General features: G+C 34.9%; 1 protein-coding gene across 7 annotated transcripts in view; it reads right to left on the bottom strand.

The window, feature by feature from the left end:
* The window catches only part of LOC114650023 (ribosomal protein S6 kinase alpha-3), a 172,122-nt gene that overhangs the window by 86,086 nt on the left and 61,720 nt on the right, over positions 1-24,316 (bottom strand). Inside the window, exons 1-2 of one of the 7 annotated variants that reach the window (XM_051927365.1) lie at positions 7,189-7,332; positions 1,848-1,918 (exon numbers count right to left, since the gene is read on the bottom strand). The exons of 3 other annotated variants lie outside the window; for them this stretch is intronic. In XM_051927365.1, the coding sequence (XP_051783325.1) occupies positions 1,848-1,850 (3 nt within the window). In that variant the 5' untranslated portion in view covers positions 1,851-1,918; positions 7,189-7,332. Of the gene's footprint in view, positions 1-1,847; positions 1,919-2,254; positions 2,274-7,188; positions 7,372-24,316 lie in introns of those variants that run through there. 3 more of the 7 variants (XM_051927367.1, XM_051927366.1, XM_051927363.1) reach the window with 3 other exon arrangements.

Here is a 24,316-nt window from a genome sequence, read left to right as displayed (position 1 = left end):
TTGTTTGTAGATTGTTTAGAAATGACAGCATTTACCTTGCAACACAAGTAAAAGTGATATATATGGACAGATAAATTGCCACAGATTAGCACAACTAAAATAAAGACTGTTTCAAATATTGCCTCAAGAGAAAATAATTCTATTAAAACATCCAAGAGTTTTGTATTTCTGAAAATGTTCTCTACTATTAAGAAACCTTTAAAAGTTACGTAAAGCAAAATTAGCAACTTAGGTATTTTCCTGCATATTAACAAAAACTTCAACTTGAATATAATTAGTTGAAGAACAACATGATACCCACCACCATATTTGTTAGGTAGCTGCTTACATAAAGCATAAGAAAAGAAATATCGGGATGGGGGGTGGTAAAAAAAAAAAAAAAAAAAAAAACCACACACATGTTCGTTCACAAACCACCGACATAAAAATCGGTCATGATTTTTGGGTATTACAACAAAGAAGCATGAAAAAGTCACTTAATAAAAGTAATATATTAGCAGCAAGAACTTGCTATAAATAAAAAAAAATGTAAGAACAAAACCAGAAACTGCAGTGAGTCCATATACAGTATTATCAGTGGGGCCAACAGGACTATGGTGAAGGGCAAGAGAATGATGCAAATATTATCAATTCCAGGACCAATTTAAAAAAGAAGTGTTTTCTAGGTTTTACTATGTATTACAGAGTAAGTGTGCTCTATCTGTATCTGAATGAATTTAAAATTCATAATCAATTACCTAGATCTCTTATGAATTTCTGGCACTTCAAATGCTTTTTGCAAGCAGACTAAGTAAGAGATTTAAATATAATAGTACAGATACATTTTGAATGTTGGTAAAATGTCAGGGAAACTTGGGCTGTAAAATCATTTAAGTCCTGCAGTACATGTCAGTGGAGGATGTGTGTGTGACAGTTCCCACACAGTTGCCATGCTACTCTTACTAGCATCATTAGGTAGGAGTGAAAAGGAGGTGACTAAGAAAGGTGCTCTATGTGCCAGTTTTATATATTAACCCTAAAGCAGCTCTCTATTTTTTTTTAAATAAGGATGGATAAGAATACATGTCTTAGCTATGTAAAGCTGCACATAAAGATACAATTATTTAACAAACATATAAAGTGTTGGCTAATTAATACAACACCATACCAATTTGTAAAATCCTGAGCAGGGCTGCAGTGGAGCTGAAACCTAACCTAGCAAGCATAGGCCACAATACAGGAACAATCCCTGGACAGGTCGCAAGCCCATAACACAGTGAACACATTCACAAACACACGTACAAACCACGGCCAATTTAGCATCACCAAACCACCTAACTTGCATGTCTTTGGATGTTGGGAGGGAAAATGAAGCAGCTGGAGAAAATCCATTTAGACTTGCAAACTCCATGCAGGGAGGAACCAGGATATGAACCCTGGTCTCTTTATGGCCACCATGCCTCACTAGCTAATAAATACTGTATGAACATGAACAAAACAACATTATGTTTACATTAAAATAATGAATAATTCATATTTAGAACTTGATAAATTACAGCAACTTACATTTTAAAAAAATTGATTATGAAAGGCAAATATACTATCCCCGATATACAGAAAGGTGAAAAGAAAAAAACTCTTAACTTCAGAGAAAGGAAAAATATACATAACAATTTTATAGTACAAAATAAAAGATATGCTTATTTATAAATGCTAGAATGAAGTAACTTGGGTGGCACTTGTACAGCTTAAAATGCTTGCCTTTTTTCATCCCTAATTCCACATACAAGAAAGAGTATTTGTAAATTATGATACAGCTCATATTGCTTAAATGCTAATAGTCTCTGAATGAATAATCTTTAAAATACCATATAAATGTAGAATTGTCTCCACTGGAATTTGATTAATATAAGTTGATTTTCTGTTTCTTAGTAACTTCCTAAGAAAAGAAGACAAAACAATTATAGAATTTCAGCTCTTAGCAATTATAGCATTTCACCAAAATGTCTATCAAATATAAATATCATTAAAAAATGTTGTGTGTCTAATGTAAAGTGTTTATCTAAGATACTTGAATATAAATTCTCTCCAAACAGCATTTAACAAACTAAAAAAAAACATATCTGTGACACAATATTCACTTCAGTGAAACCATCTGCATAGCGCGCTTCGCCATGAGGAACACTAAATTAAAGAATACTATTAGAGCTTAAAATAAACATAACAAACATTAAAACAAAGCACTTTCTATTCAGCAAGTAACCAAAAACACTACCTGTTTTCCAAATGAATATAAAGGGGTTTCAATAATGTCCTTGTCCATTTTTTGCAATCCAACAGTTATCTTATGCTATATGTGCCAGCAAAAGGAATCATTCCCTTATAAAACAGAAGTTCAAATACTTCATTGATTCCAGTTCATTGTAGAGTGTATATGCTGAAAACAATCTAGTGAAGGCCTGAAGAAGAAGCTGATTTGAGAACTGAAACTGGAATAGGCTAATGCAGACAGCTGACTAATCTTGCTGTAGGAGCAACACTAGCCCTGCTGTTACTTCAATTAAAAAGACAGCAGTGTCATGAAAGTGCAACACTATGGGACCTATAAAGATTCCAGAATAACTTCTAATAAAAATCAATATGGCATTAAAGAAATAAAAAAAAAAAAAACACGAATGATGTACTAGCTAGTCAGTCTAAAGCAAATTAGTTCTCATATGAAAAATATACAAAACATTGACAGATCCAACAGTTTTGGGAAAATAAAAATGAAAAGACATGTCTTCAGCATGTTTTTCAATATCACTCAACATTGTTCACTCAAATCTCAATGAATTATATACATTTATTTTTTATATCAGAAAAATCAGAAAATTAATTTACATGTCCTACTGTTCAAAACAGTTCCTGCCCTGAATGAGACAAAGTGGCACATCACATTCCTTGCACTGCCAAGCAGTTTCCTGTCAGCAGTTCACACATTTCCTTCTTCCAGATGTGGCCATTGTATTGGGACCAGTGATGGTAGAAACACCAACAAACTCATGAATGATGTGTGTCTAAGTGGAAGGAATCTGCAGAGACGCACCACATAATTAAACTGCTAAGTCTTACACTGTTTTTGTGTTTCATTGGCTGTGTCCTTTGCTTTGCAGATTTCATAGTGAAGAATGTAACAATTTGTGTTAGCAAGGTCAGTATAATGTACAAACAATGTCCAATATTATAATTTAATTATGTGATGGCTGGTGTAATACTAAATAACCTTACCTGAAAGATCAACCCTCTCATATGTATAGCGCACTTAATTATTATTTTCTGGCATGGCCTTTTATAGCTCACTGCCCATCATCACCCTTCACTCTCCTTTGCACAGTGTCCCCTGGATGGCACTCATGAATAATATTTTAAAAAAAATGGAGATGTACATACGAGAGTAAATGCAAACAAAATTATTTTTGTCTTCAATTAGATCCGAACCCTTCTGAAAAGGCAATTATTCATTTAACGCCATACTATCTAGTTGGGACAAACTGTCGGCATCATCACTATCAAACAGCACTTCTTGGTTGGTGGTAAATGCTTTTGGCTGCTCTATTTCAATAGCGCTGCCACACCTTATCGGTCTCTCCATGTAAATGAATGATCTGTTTCCTCTTTAGTAATTCATATCTTTTACTCAATGATCACTTTACTCTGTGTTAATACAAGCCCTTTTTCAGATCTGCCATTTTCCGAGTTGCCATTGAGCACTTTCTGGCACATTTTACTGTTTTTTTCTAAGTAAAACCAATCATTTAAAATAAGGTCTTAAATAAAGGATGCCACTCAGTTAATGTGTTTGTCCTATTGGAACGCCTGCCGACTTCTGAGGGATAAGTATTGCAGCAGCCAGAATTTTGTTGGTATTCATGGTGGTCCTCCAGAGCCACAGAGCTGTTTGCATCAGCATCACTTACATACTCATCATATGAGCACTAAGCAACTCCTTGTATCCATTTGATGTGCCACCTTTCAAAACTAAAATGCTTACCTCAAACCAAATGAATTGTGCCACAAACTACATGATATTTGTGGTCACAGAGCCCCTTCTTAAAGACCAACATAAATTAAATCACGTAAATACAGCCTCGTGGGAGTGTGAAAGCTCACTGTACCGTCTAAATCAACTGTAACTCTGTATTATGACAAGGTCTGTTTTTGGTCCAATATAGCTAATTTTGAAAACAAAGTTTATATTATTTGGCAAATTGCACGTTGGAATGCCACAACTCTACAGTTTCTTTCAGTGTTTTTATCAACAAGCATTGTTTACTGGAAAGCTTTTAATTTCTTAATAAGCAATGCTATAGTGTGTTGCTGCAATGCATTAGCCTACACTTATTTTGCTTTACATTTTTTTCCTCTACTTGTTAACTTAGTATCTCCCGAAAAAGCATTTATTTGGGCAGAACAATGTTAAATGCTCTGCTTATGAATTTAGTATCTCAATAGTAAGTAAGCTGTCCTGTGAATTCTAACAATGGCAGGAGAAAGACAGAGTACATGGTCTTCATTAGAAACAGCACTTGGAGTTTTGCCCAAGGAGTTCAATTTTTGTCTCGTCAAACCAGAAAAAACATTTTCCCTCAAGCACTCAAAGTCTTTTAACTGTCACATGCCTTTTACTCAAGAGTGGCTTCCATCTAGCCAGTCTAGCATAAACGCCTGACTGATGAAGTCCTGCCGAGATGGCTATCCTTCTGACAGGTTCTCTCTTCTCAGCAGAGGACTTCTGAAGGTCTTGTTAGAATGGCCATTGGGTTCTTTAGTCACCTCCCTGACCAAGGTCCGTCTCACCCAGTTAATCCGTTTGACCAAATGGCCTAACTCTAAGACGAGTACTGGTGGTTCCAAACTTCTTCCATTTCACAAATATCGATGCCACTGTGCTACTAGGGACACTCAAAGCTTTAGAAATGGTTTTATGCCTATTCCCTGGTCTATGCCTCATCACAACTTCATCGCTGAGGTCTACAGAGAGTTCCATACACTTTACGGCTTGTTTTTTGACCTAATATGTAGTGTGAACTGTGGAAGCTTATATACAATGGTGTGTGCCTTTCTAAATGATGTCCAATCAAGTCACTTTGCCACAGGTGGACTTCAATCAAGTTCTAGACACATCTCAAGAATAATTAAAGCAAACAAGATGCACCTGACCACAAAATGGACTGCCACAGGAAAATGTATAAATACATACATAGATGAGGATTTCAGTTTTTGATTGTTAATAAATTTGCAGACCTTTCTGAAAATGGTTTTACTTTCTCATTATGGGTTTTTTGAATGTACACTGATGTGCAAAAACAGCAACGTTACCCATTTAAAATGAAATCTACAACACAATAATGTGTGCAGAAAGTGAAGAAGCTTAAATAATTTCTAAATCCACTGCACGCTCAGAGATTTAGTGTTTGGAAAATTTGGAACATTGTTAATTGTATTTATTTAGAGATATCCTATATTAGTTTATTAAATATTTTGTAACAATAACTCATATTCAAAATTAGCAGTGGTAAATAGAATATGCTCTACTATTATATGTAATTACATAAAATTCACTTTTTTAACAGCATGGTACTGTATTATATAGTTAAAAATGGAGCCCAGATTCTTTTGTAGTGCCTAAAACAGCTTTTATAAATACCACACTCAAGTGATGTAATAATTTAATTTTTTCAACTATCATTTTTGTTGGTCACTGGTATGTATGGATAACTGTAGTTCTTAAACATTACATTTTCTTTTTAATGTAGAAAAAATTTATGTTTAATATCTTGAGCTAAAATTGTTGGCTGCAATGGACCATGATAGAGAGCAGGCCACTGTGGCACAATTCCAGCACAGTATCAGAAATATTGAATCATTACAATCTTCAGTGAATGTAGCCATGAATTTTACATTTCAGTGTAATGTAATTATTGAATAAATACACACATACATAAATACATACAACTTACAGAGCCAGGAGTCACTTACATAACACATTTCCCCTTTTATTCAGTTTTACATAAGTGGCTTTTTTGCTTTCCTTGTATTTTTTTTCTTTACAGTTAAGGGAGATCATTGAATTGACCTGTGATAATTTAATGCAGCAGGAGAAGTGACTTAGTGTTAGAGGGGTTTTCTCAAGCTACTGATATACCACTGTGTTCCCTGTTGTGCACAAGGCTCTGCTGGCATTTCAATAACATGTACTGGAAGATCAGAATGCCATTCAGGAGTGGTGAGTGGCTAGTGGATAGATAACAAATATACAAACTGAAGGAAACTCTCTTAAGATAACTGAAGATTTGACTCTATTTAATGCTTGAGTTAAGTTAATTAAGTGAACCAGAAATACATCAGATTCATAACAGTAAACTTATAAATTTAAAGGAGGTTTAAATGCATTAGATGTATACAAGTTCTGAATGAATTAAGTTTGCTACAAAACTGCACCTAGTCTTATTATATTGTATGATGCCTGACCTACTATGCCAGGAAAATATAGTTAAAATATGCATCTGCAATTAACACTTTGACTCTATGGTTTTAAAAAAATAAATAAATAAAACTGACCATGTAATGCTTTGCCCAATTTCAATTTGGTCAATTTTTTGTAGCTGCTCCAAGTAGCACTAGCTTTAGAAGATGGAGATACACTTCTTTATCAGTAAAATGTTTACTTTATTGGCACCTATAATGACACCTCACTCCTTCCTCTACCATTAAAAACTAAATTATGTTCTTAGGCCCCCTACTATGTTTACCGCTGAAGCAATCCAGCTACATCAACTAAAATTAGGTATTCTAAATGAAACGTAACAATACAGTTTAAGCAATACTGAGACAAACTTTGGACAACTGTATACATAGTATGAATTTTTACCAAATCTTTCTATTTAAAATTTGTGAAACTAATATGCAGACAATCAAGCGCAAATAGTGCAGACAATAAACAAAAACTGGGATTTGCCGAAACATATGCTAAAAGCTAAAAGCTAAAAACTTGTCTTAATTACAAAAATAAATTCATAGCACAAAAGATTTTCAACTGGTTTATCTGAATTTAAAAATTTGCATTATAAATAAACTTCTTAAAAATAAAAAGAAAGACTTAACAAGCCTACATACCAATAGATACTCTCAAAGCAATTATTGAAGCTCACAAATCTCTTTTCCTACCTGATAGCTTAGAATTCCAACACGAAGGCCCCAAAATTTAAACATGACTAAGGCTGCATGATGTATACCAGAGTAAAAAACTCAGAAACCAAAAACAAAAGAAAAATCCAAACTAGAAACTTAAATTCTTATGTCAGAAGTGTTGTAAAAATTCTCAGCAATTGAATTACAACAAAGGAAACTCATATCTACTTGTGAACCATGGGGAAGGAATGAGGGCAGCAAATATTTGCTACTCCTTTTTCCTGTGGTAAAAGAAAGGGAAGCCAGTTACAGTGCCTCTTGTATGTCTGATTGAACAGGAGATCTGAACAGGAAACCAAAGGAGATTTACAGGAAGAGAAATGCCTGTTGTTCAGCTCTGTGTGTCCAATCACCAGCCAAATAAAACAAAAAAGACATCTGTGTCACTGTACACGCAAGTTATTGGAGCGTTTCAGGCAAAAGACTTTGATAAAAGTTCATTTAGCCTGCCACATATTTACCCCCCCCCCCCCCCCCAAGTGTTTCAAGTTTATTATGCATTTACAAACAAACATGAATGCTAAATCATTTTAAAAGGTTAATTTATAAAAAATGAAAATTCAAATTAAATACTAAACTAAAATATCTTTATGAACCAATGAGGCATTCATTGACATGTACAGAAATAATGTTAGGGTATTACAGATGATATACACTTTAACAGCACGATTATTATTTTTAAAATCTACAGTTAGTCCTCCCTTAAAAAGCTTGGGTATTTTATACATTAATTAAATTCTGTTTTACTGCTTTGAGAACACCAGGCAGCTACCCATAAATAATTTTAACTATTTTAAAGTCATGGTCATTTTAATATGTACAATACATCATAACCTTTTTTTGCTTTTGTGCGCACTGTCCTCTTTAACCCCTAAGATAACTCACCCGTTGTTTGTTGCACATACACTGGGACAGAGGGCAGTTGTTGGAACAATGTTAGCAGCAGCACAGAGAGCTGAATATGGGCTGCCGGAACATAAAGCATATGAAGAAAGTGATTTTTATTATAATAGTGATAGTTTTTCAGAAATTGACTATGACAGAATTATCAGGACACTTGGGACTACCAGTTTTAAATTCTGCCGAAAAAAAAAAATCTATGAATATTAGTGCTTTTATTTTGAGTGGAGTGGAGACTGTGTGCATTTGTATGTATGATATGCAAAATGGTAGGGGTCTGAATTTGGTCTTCAGTATGTGTGAGGACTAAACTTTTAAAACACTTATGATGGAGGTAAGAGCAACTATTGTCTTCTTGAGTACTGGGACTACATATGCAGTCTTAAAGTTCAGTGACAATCCTCTGTAAGAGCAATGTACTGTATTGTTGTGTGTCAGTGTGGATGTCTGTTAGCTGTCCAGCACAGGCTATGGGTGCTCAACCAGTGATGTTGTCCAGATCAACTGCTTTCTTCACATTCACTCAGTAATGTCCTCACTCCTGCTATGACCAGGGTGAGAGGCAGGTCCTCTGAAGGGAGAACAGTCTTACTGGCTTGTTCATTTTTGAGGCAGTCAAAGCATTTATAAAATCTGTTAAACTTATCTAAGCTGGGAAGTTTCACTAATTGCAGAAATTAGATTCTTGAATTTATAGTCTGCAAATGTCTGTATTGCATGTCACATGCACCTGTGGTTATTGCTAGTACAAAAGTCACACTCAAGACTCTGAGTGTTTCACTTCACCTTTCTTATGCCTCTCCTCAGGCTAGATCTGACAGTGCTGTATCCCCATCACTTTATGTATAATAACTCATGTAAGCTGTGATTGCAGATTCACATTCCTCAACTTTTGTGTGTCCCCCAGAGTAGCAGTGTATCTGAATGTCCACCAGCCTGTATTTTAAAGTAGTCCTAAACTGCTGCACCTTCTCCACCTGACCACATCTTTGTTTTATGCTAATGGCTTGGCACTTTTAATCAGCTGGTAGTAGGCTGAGAGAGAAATAATGAAATTTGGCCTGTCTATCCAAAGTCAGTGTCAGGAGTGCTCTATAGCCACAGCATAGTGTGTTACCACCTCTTATAGGAAACAAAACATGTTGCTGGAGTTTAAGATCCATTTGTTTACAATTGCTTTGTAAAATGAAGACTAGACATGAGAAAAATATTATGTTGTACTAAACAATGCAATACAAAATATTGCCAATAGGAAATATGGCCTTGTATCATGTATTATATGGCAAATGAAAACAATTTGTTGAAAGCAGGGAATTTAAAAATCTGATTTAATAAGTAGAACCAAAGTATAACATGACAAACTGACTTCATTTTGGTAAAACCATTATTCACTGTCTGTATAATGGTGTGTAGTTGAAGGTTGTTCACTCACAACATGGAAATTGCCGAATGTGAAAGTGGGTAGTGATGAAGGTTAAATATTTTGCACATACTATATTTAGTGAGTTGCATGCTTGGATGAGTATGGCGAATCACATTATTTTATAGAATACAATACTGCTAATTCTCAGTTCAATGAATATTATTTCAGATTGTTTCTGTTGATCATTGAATTATTAAAAAAAATATTGGCTGACACACTGGCCCTTGTCTTAGCATGATGCCTGTATTCCACCCTTAAAAGTAAAATATTTAGGGCCTCTGTCCTAGAGGTTTATTTTCTACAGTATCCTTTTGTTTTCCCTCTGATCTCTGGCCATCTGACCAAAGTATTGGTTAATAAACAGGCCATTGACTTTTACCATTTTAACCATAAAAAAATAGGTATTTTCTCTTTTACCGCTTTGGTAAATTAAATTTTTCAATAATGCCAATAAAACACTGAGCTACACTAATGTATAAAAACGTGATACAAAAAATAAAATGTATCTGTTGTTGACATGTGAAGGCAATAAAATGGGGGCATTGAAATAATATCTGCTGTTACTGCGGTATACTAAAGAAATTCAGATTTGAGGTGAACAATTTTTAGTCTGGGGCCTAATGAAGAAATCTTGCTTAGATTCCATGCAAAAAATGTTTTCAAGCTTAAAGGACAAAAAAGAGCAAACACACACACACACACACACAAAAAAAAAATCAAGTTCTTTTATACATTTCAAATCAACTTAAAACTATGCACATGTGCGTATGCTTTTAGCTACTTTCCGCCATCTTCTGTCAGAAACCATGCATGGCTTAAAAAAGTCCTTTTTTGAATTTTCATGACCAAAGCACCATATAAATTTGGCCACATTCCTGAGTGATTTCTTCATTTTTAAATCACGACAGAACGCAAGATGACACATGACTTATAAGTCAATTTAGACATCCTACAGCTAACCTTTTGGGGTTGTGTTCTGTTAAAGAATGTGACTGACACTTCCTTAAGCATGGGAAGGGTGCTAAATAAAAAAAACATTATTATTGTCATTGAAATGTGCAATGAAACAAGATTGTCACTTCTCAAAGATGCCAACACAAACAAAGTAAGTGTCAAGCTTACAGATTGTTGAAACTCTTCACAAATTTAAGACAATTTCCATGACAAGTTTGGCTTTTATAAATCCCAACATTTGCATAAGAAATAGCTTATGCACATAGGATGTGCATAGAAAGAGCTGTGTATGTGCATTAGAGAGTAGCATTTGCTCTTCTCATATAGCAGTGCCTTTGGAGTTAGTATACCTAATCCAACTGAATAACTTGATAACTTGTCTTGAGTACAGAAAAACAAGTAATTTGGATAATGAAAGAATTCAGTCAAGGTTGCAGCAAAGAAACTGAACATAACAAATACTAGAGTTTCTGAAACAAGAAACCGCTATTAAATTTAGTAAATGGCAATAACTACATTGGCAGAGGAAAACCCTTGCTGATGACAGAAAAATCAGTTACATGAGAGATAAAAAAAACATTAAGGAAATAACAATGTATTCACCATGACAAGAAGGCTTAAAGGACAAACACGATTACAACAATATACAAATTAATCTGAGCAAAAAAACAAAATCTCATTAGATGGAGGTATATTAAGAAGTACAGCTGCAGTATACAACTAGAAAACTACAAAGTTACAGAACAAGCTAAAGTGATCAATAATAAATCCCTGAATTCTACCATTTAGAAGAAAATTGCAGTAGTTCATCTGAGAAAAGTTACAAGTAATATTAATCTACTGACTGAAACTTTCAATTGCATGAGCAAATTCACCAAAACACTGTGACAATACTGTAGTTTGGTAATTGGACATACAGTAGATAAATTGCTACCTCCGGAAATGTAATTCTGCAGAATCACGTATGCAAATATATTTGAAAAGATTGAAAAACCACAAGCTTTCATCAGTTCATGGAAGATAAGGAAAACTGTAAGACTTCTTAATTGTTGATGTCTCTTGAATCATTCCTTGTTATAATCCAGTTCTTACCTTAAAAGCATCACAAACAGCACAATGTGTGCAACACACTCAGTTTCTAGGAGAAAAAAAATCCTCAGAGCAGGCAAATCCAAACATACAAAAATAAGGCTCCCTACTACTTATGTTAAAATAACACAGCTTAAAGCTCAGGGGGAAATCTGTTTCCCAATAGGAATCTCCTAATATAAAGAAACCTATCATGGCCAAAGGCATGCTGAGCTCAACATGCATTTAATACCCCTGCCAAGGTTTGCAAGATGTCTTGCTATTTACTGCTGATAGTGTAGCCTGGTGCTCGTCATAAGGCTTTCGATCATGACTCCAACTGTAGATTTTGCTTTAATTAATTTTTATGCTAGGGTGGGGGAGGTTAAAAAATTCACATTTTTTTAATAACAGAAAACCTACATTGTCATTTAAAAGTAGTGTTCAGGAAAAAAAAATTAAGTCCAAGATTTATTTTTTCTAATCTATTAAACATTTAGTGCTATCCGCTGTTGAAAACAACTTTTCCACAGACACACTTGTTGCAAAGGATTTATTTAATGGCCAAGTTCAAGTTGGCCAGCCCTGGATGATCCGATTTATGGAATCCCCACCAACTAAACATCTCTTTATTATCAAGAGGTACACTGTACTCATGAAATACTATATTACTACACTGAACTATTAATACTGTATTAATGTCACTTAATATGCTCTTGCCTTAAAATGACAATTTTTAAAACAAACTTGTATATAAGAATCATTTTCCATTGTGGTTACAACATTATTGTTAAAAGATACACTAACCTTAGATTTACAACGTACACAAAAGTGGGCAGGGATGTACTACCAGCACTAGAGGGCAGTTTGCAAAATAGACGGAATTTCTGAATGGCAGTGCTATAAAGAGGGTTCAAAATAATTCAATTGTAATTTACAACTGATTTCAAATGGTAGTGCTTAGAACAGAGCAATGAGGCAGTGAGTTGTCTTGTTCAGTGAATATGCTAATTATGAGTCATGACATGGACACCTTTATTCCATCAAACAATAGAGCTAGTAGTCATAAAAGTATTTCAGATTTTTGTTATTTTTACAAATCTCCATTAATCATCAAAACAATTTCATTCCAAACATTTGTTCATAATAATGCACAGGACTACATTTTCACCTAATCTGTAATTTTTCTTAGCTGTTATTTTTTGATTTTTTTAAAGCTGCAAACAAAACATACAATACATAACACCAGCAAAACCAAGGAGCTGGTGGTGGATTTTAGGAGGCCCAGACCCCTCATGGACCCCGTGATCATCAGAGGTGACTGTGTACAGATGGTGCAGACCTATAAATACCTGGGAGTGCAGCTGGATGATAAATTAGACTGGACTGCCAATACTGATGCTCTGTGTAAGAAAGGACAGAGCCGGTTATACTTCCTTAGAAGGCTGGCGTCCTTCAACATCTGCAATAAGATGCTGCAGATGTTGTATCAGACGGTTGTGGCGAGCGCCCTCTTCTACGCAGTGGTGTGCTGGGGAGGAAGCATTAAGAAGAAAGACGCCTCACGCCTGGACAAACTGGTGAGGAAGGCAGGGTTTATTGTAGGCATGGAGCTGGACAGTTTGACATCCGTGGCAGAGCAACGGGCGCTCAGCAGGCTCTTATCAATTATGGAAAATCCACTGCATCCACTAAACAGTGTCATCTCTAGACAGAGGAGCAGCTTCAGCGACAGACTGCTGTCACTGTCCTGCTCCACTGACAGACTGAGGAGATCGCTCCTTCCCCAAACTATGTGACTCTTCAATTCCACCCGGGGGGGTAAACGTTAACATTTAACATTATACAAAGTTATTGTCTGTTTTTACCTGCATTATTATCAATCTTTAATTTAATATTGTTTTTTTTTTTGTATCAGTAAGGTGCTGGTGGAGTAAGTGAATTTCCCCTTGGGATTAATAAAGTATCTATCTATCTATCTATCTACCTATCTATCTATCTACATGTGCAAGGCATTTTACGGGTTTGTTTTGATAAACTTCTAGTTAAGTACTGGTATCCTAGGAGGGAAAAGTCAAGCCATATGGTAAACTTGATGAAACAAAAACACTTTGCAGAAAGATTTTTTTTCCCCCATAGGGTAGTGTTAGAAAATATTTGAGTAAAGTTGTGTCTCTTACTGAATTTTCTCACTGTCAAGTTTGTGCATAATGTTACACTGCAACTCTCTAGGCTATTTTATTGTTGATTATATATTTGCCAAACATGAATAGGCATCTATGTGCCTGTCTCTATGTGCTCTGCAATGAAGTGGTAACCTTTCCAGGGGTGTTTGTTTTATGTTTTGCTTCCATTTTATTTTGTGCTGCCGAATTCAGAAATTCAGTCCCTTAAACTTTCACATATATATATATATATTTTTAAATGAATGTGTTTCAGTTATACATGTACATAATTTGTGTGGCTACAGTTTACTTCATAATTGATAGCAAATGTCCGGGTATATTTCTGCAAAACACATTCACAGTTTATTAAACTGTAATCACATCACCAATTTACTTCTATCAACAGCTCTGCAAAAGTAACAGCTGACCTTAAAATCAAAGCACTGTGATGCCAAACATCATCTGCTTATGACTTCATTGAAATTTTTTTTTTTTGCATTTTTTGGTCAAACAGCACACCTTATTTTTCTCCTGGCTGAGAGTGAGAGGAGACCCTATCAAAAGTGGGAATTAGTGGGCTTAAAAAAATCAGTTCTGAACAAATATCGAGTTGGAGACTCATTTGAAAATAAATATGAGTAACTGCCAACAGAAACCATCCATCCATCCATCTTCCAACCCGCTGAATCCGAACACAGGGTCACAGGGGTCTGCTGGAGCCAATCCCAGCCAACACAGGGCACAAGGCAGGAAACAATCCTGGGCAGGGTGCCAACCCACCGCAGGACACACACAAACACATCCACACACCAAGCACACACTAGGGCCAATTTAGAATCGCCAATCCACCTAACCTGCATGTCTTTGGACTGTGGGAGGAAACTGAAGCGCCCAGAGGAAACCCACGCAGACACGGGGAGAACATGCAAACTCCACGCAGGGAGGACTCGGGAAGCGAACCCAGGTCCCCAGATCACCCAACTGCGAGGCAGCAGCACTACCCACTGTGCCACCGTGCCGCCCGCCAACAGAAACCTCTGTTGACAAATTTTTGCTGTTATTATTTTAATGATGAATAAATTAAATGTGAAAAAATGTATTGGGTCCATTCACTGAATATTACTAATCATACAGCAATGCAGACTATATTTTACTCCGTAAAGAAAAATATTGTGAATGTGTGTATGTCATATTATTAACATTTTTATTTTATTTACTGTCTGACTTTGCTTCACACAGCTACAGCAATAATTTATTAAAGGTCATCAGTCTTTATTCTGCAAGAAAAATAAGTGACTTAAAACTTAGATCTCATGATGTAGCCATATAGACCCACTTTTTCCATTCATGTGCCTAATTATTAAGTGCTTAGCTTTGATCTCCCTAGTGATGTTTGAGCCACTTGAGTTAATATTAATGAGCTCAGAATGTTAAGGTGATATAGAAATATCTTCTTCAGACATTATTTTTGTCACATTTTTAAGTGGCTCTATCGCTGCTGCAATGTCTTATCTTTTGTGTCAATGTTGTACTCTTGTAAGAAGCAGGTTATTGTTTAAGGGATCCCTCAAACATTTTGAAACAGCTATTCTATTTTTTCAGAACATCGATCATGAGCTTGTGTTCTGGCAACTGCAATTTCATTTCTACTTTTCATTTAGAGTAATGCTAGTGATAGTGCTTTATCTAAAAAAAAAAGTTATGAAAGCATGAACTCTTCTACGACGGCGAGATACCTCACACTTTCAACTTAAGTGGGGCCACTATGAAAAAAGTTTGCCTCCTGCAGGACATTCTAAATACCACACTCCTATATTTAACTATTGCATAATTTTCTCGTAAATGCATTCTGTATGTGAATAGTATATTAATAAATATTAAAACAGCAACACTTCATCAATTCACATATCACCCAAGGTTTATTCACTATATTGCCTCAATATTTAGAACAAAGCCCTAATTATGATACATTATAAAGAAAAACATGTTGACATTCATTGGAGGAAGGCATATTTGTTCTACATCCTTTTATCTTTCCTTTTTTAAGGTATTGTTAGACTGGTAGTTTTCATTTAGATTTGGGACTAACTGTAGTATTAAAATTCTTTTACTGTAAAAAATTTGTTCTGTCATGCTTCAACATTGTACTTTATTATTAAACGAGCTGTATATACCCGGCGTTGCCCGGGGCAGAAGTAACGTAATCGGTCAAACACTTACATATATACCAAAGTAAACCTAATCGGTCAAACAGTTACATATATAAAAAAACCGAACCTAATCGGACAAACAGCTTCATATATACAGAAGCGAACCTAATCGGACAAACTGCTAATCTATATACATAACCAAACCTAATTGGTCAAACAGTTACATAAATACAAAAGCAAACCTAATCGATGAAACAGCTTCATATATACAGAAGCGAACCTAATTGGTCAAACAGTTATGCATGTGCAGAATAATTTTACAAAGATTATGCGTGTTAACAATCATTAAAAAGAAAAGATTGAGGAACTCTTCTTCTATATGTGATGAAGCTGGATGAAGCTGACTTGACGAAGACGTAGGTGGCATAGATTGGTTTTTCTAAAACAGAAGAAAAAAAATGAGTATCTATTATTATTTTAAATTAGAATGAAAATGAGAACCTTGATTAGAGATAGATTATCCGTATTAAAATATGTGCATGAATAAACTTTTGCTAACTCTCTAGCAAAAGTTTATTCATATAAATTGGCATGGGATGGCTTTGTGAAAAAGTAAAAATTAGATAAAAATAAATTGAGAATGCGTACTTCGATTTGACTGAGATTATCTGTAATGATGAAAAAAAAGTTTAGTAAGTTTTTTTTATCCATACGGGAAGGATGTAAAACCTTACATAGGCACCCTTCAGCCCGTACTGAAGGGTAGTGTCAGATTCTTACTGACTAAAAAACACCCTTTTTATTCCACAGCTACCCCAAAAACCACTATTAGGTATTACTTTGGGGTGGCAGTAGTTTAGTTATGAAACAGCTGGGTCCTGAAAAAAATCTGTCTTATTAGTGGCTTCATCACATATAGAAGAACAGTTCCTCAATCTTTTCTTTTTAATGATTGTTAACACGCATAATCTTTGTAAAATTATTCTGCACATGCATAACTGTTTGACCAATTAGGTTCGCTTCTGTATATATGAAGCTGTTTCATCGATTAGGTTTGCTTTTGTATTTATGTAACTGTTTGACCAATTAGGTTTGGTTATGTATATAGATTAGCAGTTTGTCCGATTAGGTTCGCTTCTGTATATATGAAGCTGTTTGTCCGATTAGGTTCGGTTTTTTTATATATGTAACTGTTTGACCGATTAGGTTTACTTTGGTATATATGTAAGTGTTTGACCGATTACGTTACTTCTGCCCCGGGCAACGCCGGGTATATACAGCTCGTTTCATATAAATATAAATTATTAAACAGTAAAATTTTCTTCTGTAATTTGCTACCGTGGCAATTTGTGTGTCTGTCCAGGATTTTAAATGACCTGTAGCTCGCAAACCGTTGCACCTATACACTTGAAATGTGGTATACATATAGTACGTCACGTCTACTATCCGCTTTATGGGTGATGATTGTTTTAGTCTTTTTATCTTTATTTTATTTTATTGTACAATCAAGTCCTATCTGCGCACAGCAGGGCAGCCGTGGGCGGATGCGTATGGTGTATTCACTCGATGTTATCGTGCATTGCGCTGTCAGTGGTATTTTGATAAAAGAATTTGAACAACATATAAGAAGCGTATAAATTATTAAACAGTAAAACATTAACATTTAAGAAGTAAAGTTACATTAAGTACTACTGCTGTGCCTTCGGGTATACCTCATTTTTTGTTTGCCCATTACATGCTTAAATGTATAAATTTTTTGGTGCACCTACCCGAGAACACGCGACATATAACCAAGCGTGGGAGAAGCATGGATTTTAAACACGCGTTGAGTTGATGTGCTGGTCTCCCTCGTGAAATAACTGGTAATGTTTGACTAAAATCTACAGCGAGTAAAACGACATTAGCTCCTATTTTTTTTTTTACGATCTCTGAGATGTTGCTTTTTTCGGTTCAAGGCTTCATAAGCTCTTTTATGTTGTATGGTGTACTTATCCCAAACCATCATCTTTGAATGTTGCAAGACTTTCGCCTTGTATGTAGATCGGGGTAATTACATTCATTGCATTCCTAGTCTGAATCACAATCTGATTGTATGGGTGGTTACCTGGCACTGTAGGGTTGCCACCCGTCCTTTAAAATACGGAATCGTGCCGCGTTTGAGAATGAAATTGCGCGTCCCGTTTTGAATCAATACTGGACGGGATTTATCCCGTATTTTTTTTATCATTTTTTTTTTTAAAGCAGCGTCTCATGCAAATCATCCCACACGCATTTTATGAAGATGCCTCCTTTCCTACTTTTGATTGGGTAATACTTGATGTCATCGTTAGTTTGATTGGTGTTTTTAACTGTCCAGTGAGTAGGGCGTGTCTTTCAACCGTAAGCAGATTTTTTGCACTGGTATCACTGACCTCGACGACGGCGACGTTATACGTCAAAAATAAATTACGATAAATGACGATTTTAGCGATACTTTATTACGACGGCGGCTACATAGACACGATCAAATAAAAACAAAAAAATCAAATAATCATTCTACATTTTCAAAACGTCGAAAAAACGACGGAATGAAAAAAAGGCCCACCCGACGACCCACCCATTCCATTTTTATATATATAGATATATATATTATATATATAATATACACACACACATAAACATTTATATACATATACATATATATACATATCTACATATACACATGTACATATATATACACACACATACATAAACACACACATAAGACTTACTGAGTGAAACGGGCTTTCATTGACAATCATGTTACGTTATTTTTAAAATGTTTCCTTTTTTTTTCATAACCTCTTTAACACACTACTTCTCCGCTGCGAAGCGCGGGTATTTTGCCAGTATATATATATATATATATATATATATATATATATATATATATATATACATATACACACATACATGCAGTTTTAATAACACAGAAATCAATATAAACATTAACATCATTATCATATGAGAATATGAAGTAATATATAAGAAGCACATTTCATATAAATATAAATTATTAAACAGTAAAATCTTCTTCTGTAATTTGCTACCGTGGCAATTTGTGTGTCTGTCCAGGATTTTAAATGACCTGTAGCTCGCAAACCGTTGCACCTATACACTTGAAATGTGGTACACATATAGTACGTCACGTCTACTATCAGCTTTATGGGTGATGATTGTTTTAGTCTTTTTATCTTTATTTTATTTTATTGTACAATCAAGTCCTATCTGCGCACAGCAGGGCAGCCGTGGGCGGATGCGTATGGTGTATTCACTCGATGTTATCGTGCATTGCGCTGTCAGTGGTATTTTGATAAAAGAATTTGAACAACATATAAGAAGCGTATAAATTATTAAACAGTAAAACATTAACATTTAAGAAGTAAAGTTACATTAAGTACTACTGCTGTGCCTTCGGGTATACCTCATTTTTTGTTTGCCCATTACATGCTTAAATGTATACATTTTTTGGTGCACCTACCCGAGAACACGCGACATATAACCGAGCGTGGGAGAAGCATGGATTTTAAACACGCGTTGAGTTGATGTGCTGGTCTCCCTCGTGAAATAACTGGTAATGTTTGACTAAAATCTACAGCGAGTAAAACGACATTAGCTCCTATTTTTTTTTTTACGATCTCTGAGATGTTGCTTTTTTCGGTTCAAGGCTTCATAAGCTCTTTTATGTTGTATGGTGTATTTATCCCAAACCATCATCTTTGAATGTTGCAAGACTTTCGCCTTGTATGTAGATCGGGGTAATTACATTCATTGCATTCCTAGTCTGAATCACAATCTGATTGTATGGGTGGTTACCTGGCACTGTAGGGTTGCCACCCGTCCTTTAAAATACGGAATCGTGCCGCGTTTGAGAATGAAATTGCGCGTCCCGTTTTCAATCAATACTGGACGGGATTTATCCCGTATTTTTTTTATCATTTTTTTTTAAAGCAGCGTCTCATGCAAATCATCCCACACGCATTTTATGAAGATGCCTCCTTTCCTACTTTTGATTGGGTAATACTTGATGTCATCGTTAGTTTGATTGGTGTTTTTAACTGTCCAGTGAGTAGGGCGTGTCTTTCAACCGTAAGCAGATTTTTTGCACTGGTATCACTGACCTCGACGACGGCGACGTTATACGTCAAAAATAAATTACGATAAATGACGATTTTAGCGATACTTTATTACGACGGCGGCTACATAGACACGATCAAATAAAAACAAAAAAATCAAATAATCATTCTACATTTTCAAAACGTCGAAAAAACGACGGAATGAAAAAAAGGCCCACCCGACGACCCACCCATTCCATTTTTATATATATAGATGTTATGTACATTGTTTTTATAATTTACTTATGAACAACAAGTAGTAAAAATAATAATGAAACATTCATACATTATTGCACCATGACATTTAGTACAATCAATTGATGATTTATAAAACAACTTAAAACCCAAAGTACCACAGTTCTATAGACAAGAGAGAGTGATTGCTGTATGTAATGTGTTTGATCAGATGCTCAGCTTCACCTATGTTAATGTGCAACATTAACAATTTAATATGAACAATTAAGTATAAATAAATTCATATAGCAAATTGTGGCCTCTTTAATTACTTCAGGTAGCCAGTCAGTCATTTTCTAACCCACTTAGTACTAAATAGGGTCATGGGGTTCTGCAGGAGTCTATCCCAGTGAGCACAGGGCACAAGGCAAGGAACAAACCCTGGACAAGGCAAACACATACACCCAAAAAATGCACAAACTAGGTCAATTTAGGATCGCCAATTCACCTAACCGGCATGTTTTTGGACTGTGGGAGGAAACCCGAGCATCAGTAGAAAACCCATGCAGACATAGTTGTTGCATTTGGATAATCGGACATATACCTTATTATGAAACATAAATTAGTCATCAAGTGTTCTTGTACAGAGGGTTTGAGAGCTACACTTCAGCTAGTTCTGCCATGTAAAAAAGGGGAGTGAGGGGTGGAGTCAATCCATAATTGCATTCTAAATATACAATGCTATTCTCCCATTGCACAGAAACATATCAATTTCAGTGCATTTTCATGTAAATGATGCTGATCTGAAAAAATCCTACAATGCTGCAAAGTGTATATAATAACACTAGGCAGCATTGTGGGAACAAACATTCCTGACTGCAAAACTTTGCAATATTCATTTTAATTTTGAATATTCAAACTGTACTAAATATTCAACTATAGTATTACTTCAAGAAACCAGATACAAACTTTGTTTTGCTCTCAAGATTTTTGATTAGTCTCCTAAACTGTGCATTACTATTAAATATGTAAATGATAACCTCTGTCAGTTAGTTCCAATACAGATCACTTGGTAGAAATCAAACACAAAGCATGCATGACTAATTAAAGGCATAAAGGCTTACAACTTATTCATGCAGTCATGCATAATGGAAGTCAACTGTCAGTTGCCAATGTCTTTTGACAGAGCAATGAAAACAAATGCAAAGTAAAAAATGCAAGTTACTTAGTTTATACTCAGTAGCCTTTTAAATGCATTTACGTCCCTGATCAATTCTCTAACATAACTGAATAAGAAATAATAGAGTGCAATTTTTAATGTGACATTGTTTACTGTTATAAACAAACAATCATTCAGAATAAAAAAAATTAACAGGATGTTTGAATAAGTATTCAACCTCCACATTTTAAATATTTTGTTAAGCCACCTTTTGTAACAATAGCAGCTTTAAGCTTTTCAAGCTATCCTTGAAGCTGTTGTCCTGTGAGGCGTCTATAATGCAGGCTAGCTATTGATTCTCAGAAATTTACCTTCTGATCCAGTTAAAGCTTTGGGTGTGCCAGAGCCTCCTCCAGTTTTCTAGTCTCCAAGATCATTTTGATGGTGTTAGGAACATAGTTTATTCCAACACTGCTTCCAAGACAGAGGGTTTGTTAAGTAATTAACACAAGTTGGGACACCTGCAGAAAAGAAACTGCTACCCCAGGTATTTGATCCCTTGTTGTGTAACTCTGACAATTATTTTATTTTTAGTTTTTATTAACCTACACTATTTTATGAAAATCTGAATAAAAATTTTAAAAATGTGTGGCTCTATAACTTTAAACTGGTACTGTGTGTTACAGTTCTGCACACTGGTTGGGAGTGATTGTGACACATTTTTCTCAGGCAGATTGAAAGCAGATTGTTCAAATGAGTCAAATGATGCTAGTGCACTTCAGTTTTTAAATACCTCAGATTCTCAATTGGATTCAGATCAGTCCATTGACTAAGTCATTCTAAGACATTTTTTTGTCATTGTGCCAACCCAAAGTAATTTCAGTGTTGTATACAAGTCCATTGTCCTGCTGAATGATGAACGTTTAACCCAAGATTAAGCTTCTCTTCCAGTATCACATTTTCCACCCCTCAATATTCTTTCTATTTTAACTAGAAACCAAATTCCTTCTGATAAAAAGCAGTCCCACTGCTAAAATCACCATACTTTACACTAGGTATTTTTTTCATTATGAACATGTCCACATTATAACCAAGTGACTCTCATGAGTTCTTGGCAAACTCTAGATGTTGCAAACTATAACCATGTGAAAACACACCTTCTCAGAAACTGTGATATATGAGAATCTAGCAATTAACATTTCACCTTGGTAGGTAAGCATATCTGAAATTTCTTAATGTCAATCTTTATTCATACTCCTTCCAGTCACCCCTTTCAACCTTAAACTATATTACTGAAATACTTTAGGAAGATACAGTATGCCCCAAAGCTTACTCTTAAGGATTAAAATTTCAACCTAACTTTATTACTTGTGGCCTTTTGAGTCCATGAATTAACATCTTTTCACACCTAACTATAGATTGTTGAAAATTCAGCACATGCTTTTTTGTTTTTAAACTTTTGGCAATATAGAGTGTAGTGCTCTTCAAAATATTCACTCAGGTGCCACCATCAAAATACATCCAGCTAACACAAAGGGTTTAACTGTTACTACGGCCGCTACTAACTGCTTACCCGGAATGCAGAGAACGGTAATGTTACGCCATGTTATAACTTGCTTAAAAGCAGAGTGCATCTGTAAAAATCTTGATTGATGATGGCTACTTACCTATACAATTATTACCTCATAAATCAGATAAGAAAATCATTCTAATTCTATACATCTTACTTATTCATTTAGACAGCATATGGCATACTGAATTATACATATAGTGATATCAATTTTCAGTTATGTAAACTCACATTTAATTCCAGTATGAGAATTTACAACATTTCTGATTATTAGCAAGAGGTACCAAAATTACAGAATGCCAAAAACCTTATACTTTATTCATTCTGCTTTATTTTGTGGACTCACAAAACAAAAAACTTTGCTGCTTTCAAACTACCATCCACAATCTTTTTGAAAATTCTATATTCTTCTGTTCCCACACACACACAAAATCTTTTCTTACAGTAATTTATGTATTAGACAATCCAGCAAGATAAAGTAAAACTTTTCAGACAAAAGATCCAGTCCCAATTCCCAAATGTATTAAAAGTTCATATAAATGCCTCTTTTGTGCATATAAAGTATGCTCTAAAATATCACACATCTACTTATTCTACAAACAAAGGAAAATTAAATGCTTAAAACAGCAGTGTGATAAAAAGTTAACTTTATCAAGCAATCAGTATATCACTGTAATTAATGGATTAAATGTTTGTGTAGAAATACACATTTTTGAGCTTGTTTGCAATTACCTTAAGTTTACATAGAAATATTTGAAAAGTCCATGAGTGTTAGTTGCTAGTGCTGCAAAATTCTATATCATGATATTTTTCAAAATTATACCGGTTTCACGGTATTGGACGGTATTTTTTTCCCCATGCATAAGTGGATGTTAACCACATTTTCCACTGCAATTACTGGCTAAGAATAACCTATTCCACTGTCATGAGAATTGCACAAAAAAACATTTTAATGTGCACACAAGTATTAATACAGGTTTGCATGGCCCCATAAAGTGATAGTTTTCAAGGGGGTGGCACTAATGAAAAAAGGAATCACATTGCATGACAGATGCAGTCAAAATAGAGAACCTTTTTACTGAACAATGTTTGCAAACAACTTAAACTAAAATTTTGACAACATATTTTCAACCATCCAAAGAGGCATTTAGACTTAGTAAAATATCCAGAGGTGATTGTCAAAAGTTGTACTGCACTGAACACGTCTTATAAAAGGAATAAATAGCAAATATTTTTGTAAACCAAATACACTTTGTTAATATCTTAACAATCTCTGTCCACTAACGTGTTAAAGTGACTTTTTAAATAGCTTTACCATCATTAAACTGCATAATATTTAAACTAATAAATAATAACAATAAAATAAATAATAGTGCAACTTCCAGTAATAATACTATTACTTCCAAGA

The sequence above is a fragment of the Erpetoichthys calabaricus genome, chromosome 4, assembly GCF_900747795.2.
Source record: "Erpetoichthys calabaricus chromosome 4, fErpCal1.3, whole genome shotgun sequence".
NCBI classification, from domain to species: Eukaryota; Metazoa; Chordata; class Cladistia; order Polypteriformes; family Polypteridae; genus Erpetoichthys; species Erpetoichthys calabaricus.
This window is presented reverse-complemented; position numbering and strand designations above follow the sequence as displayed.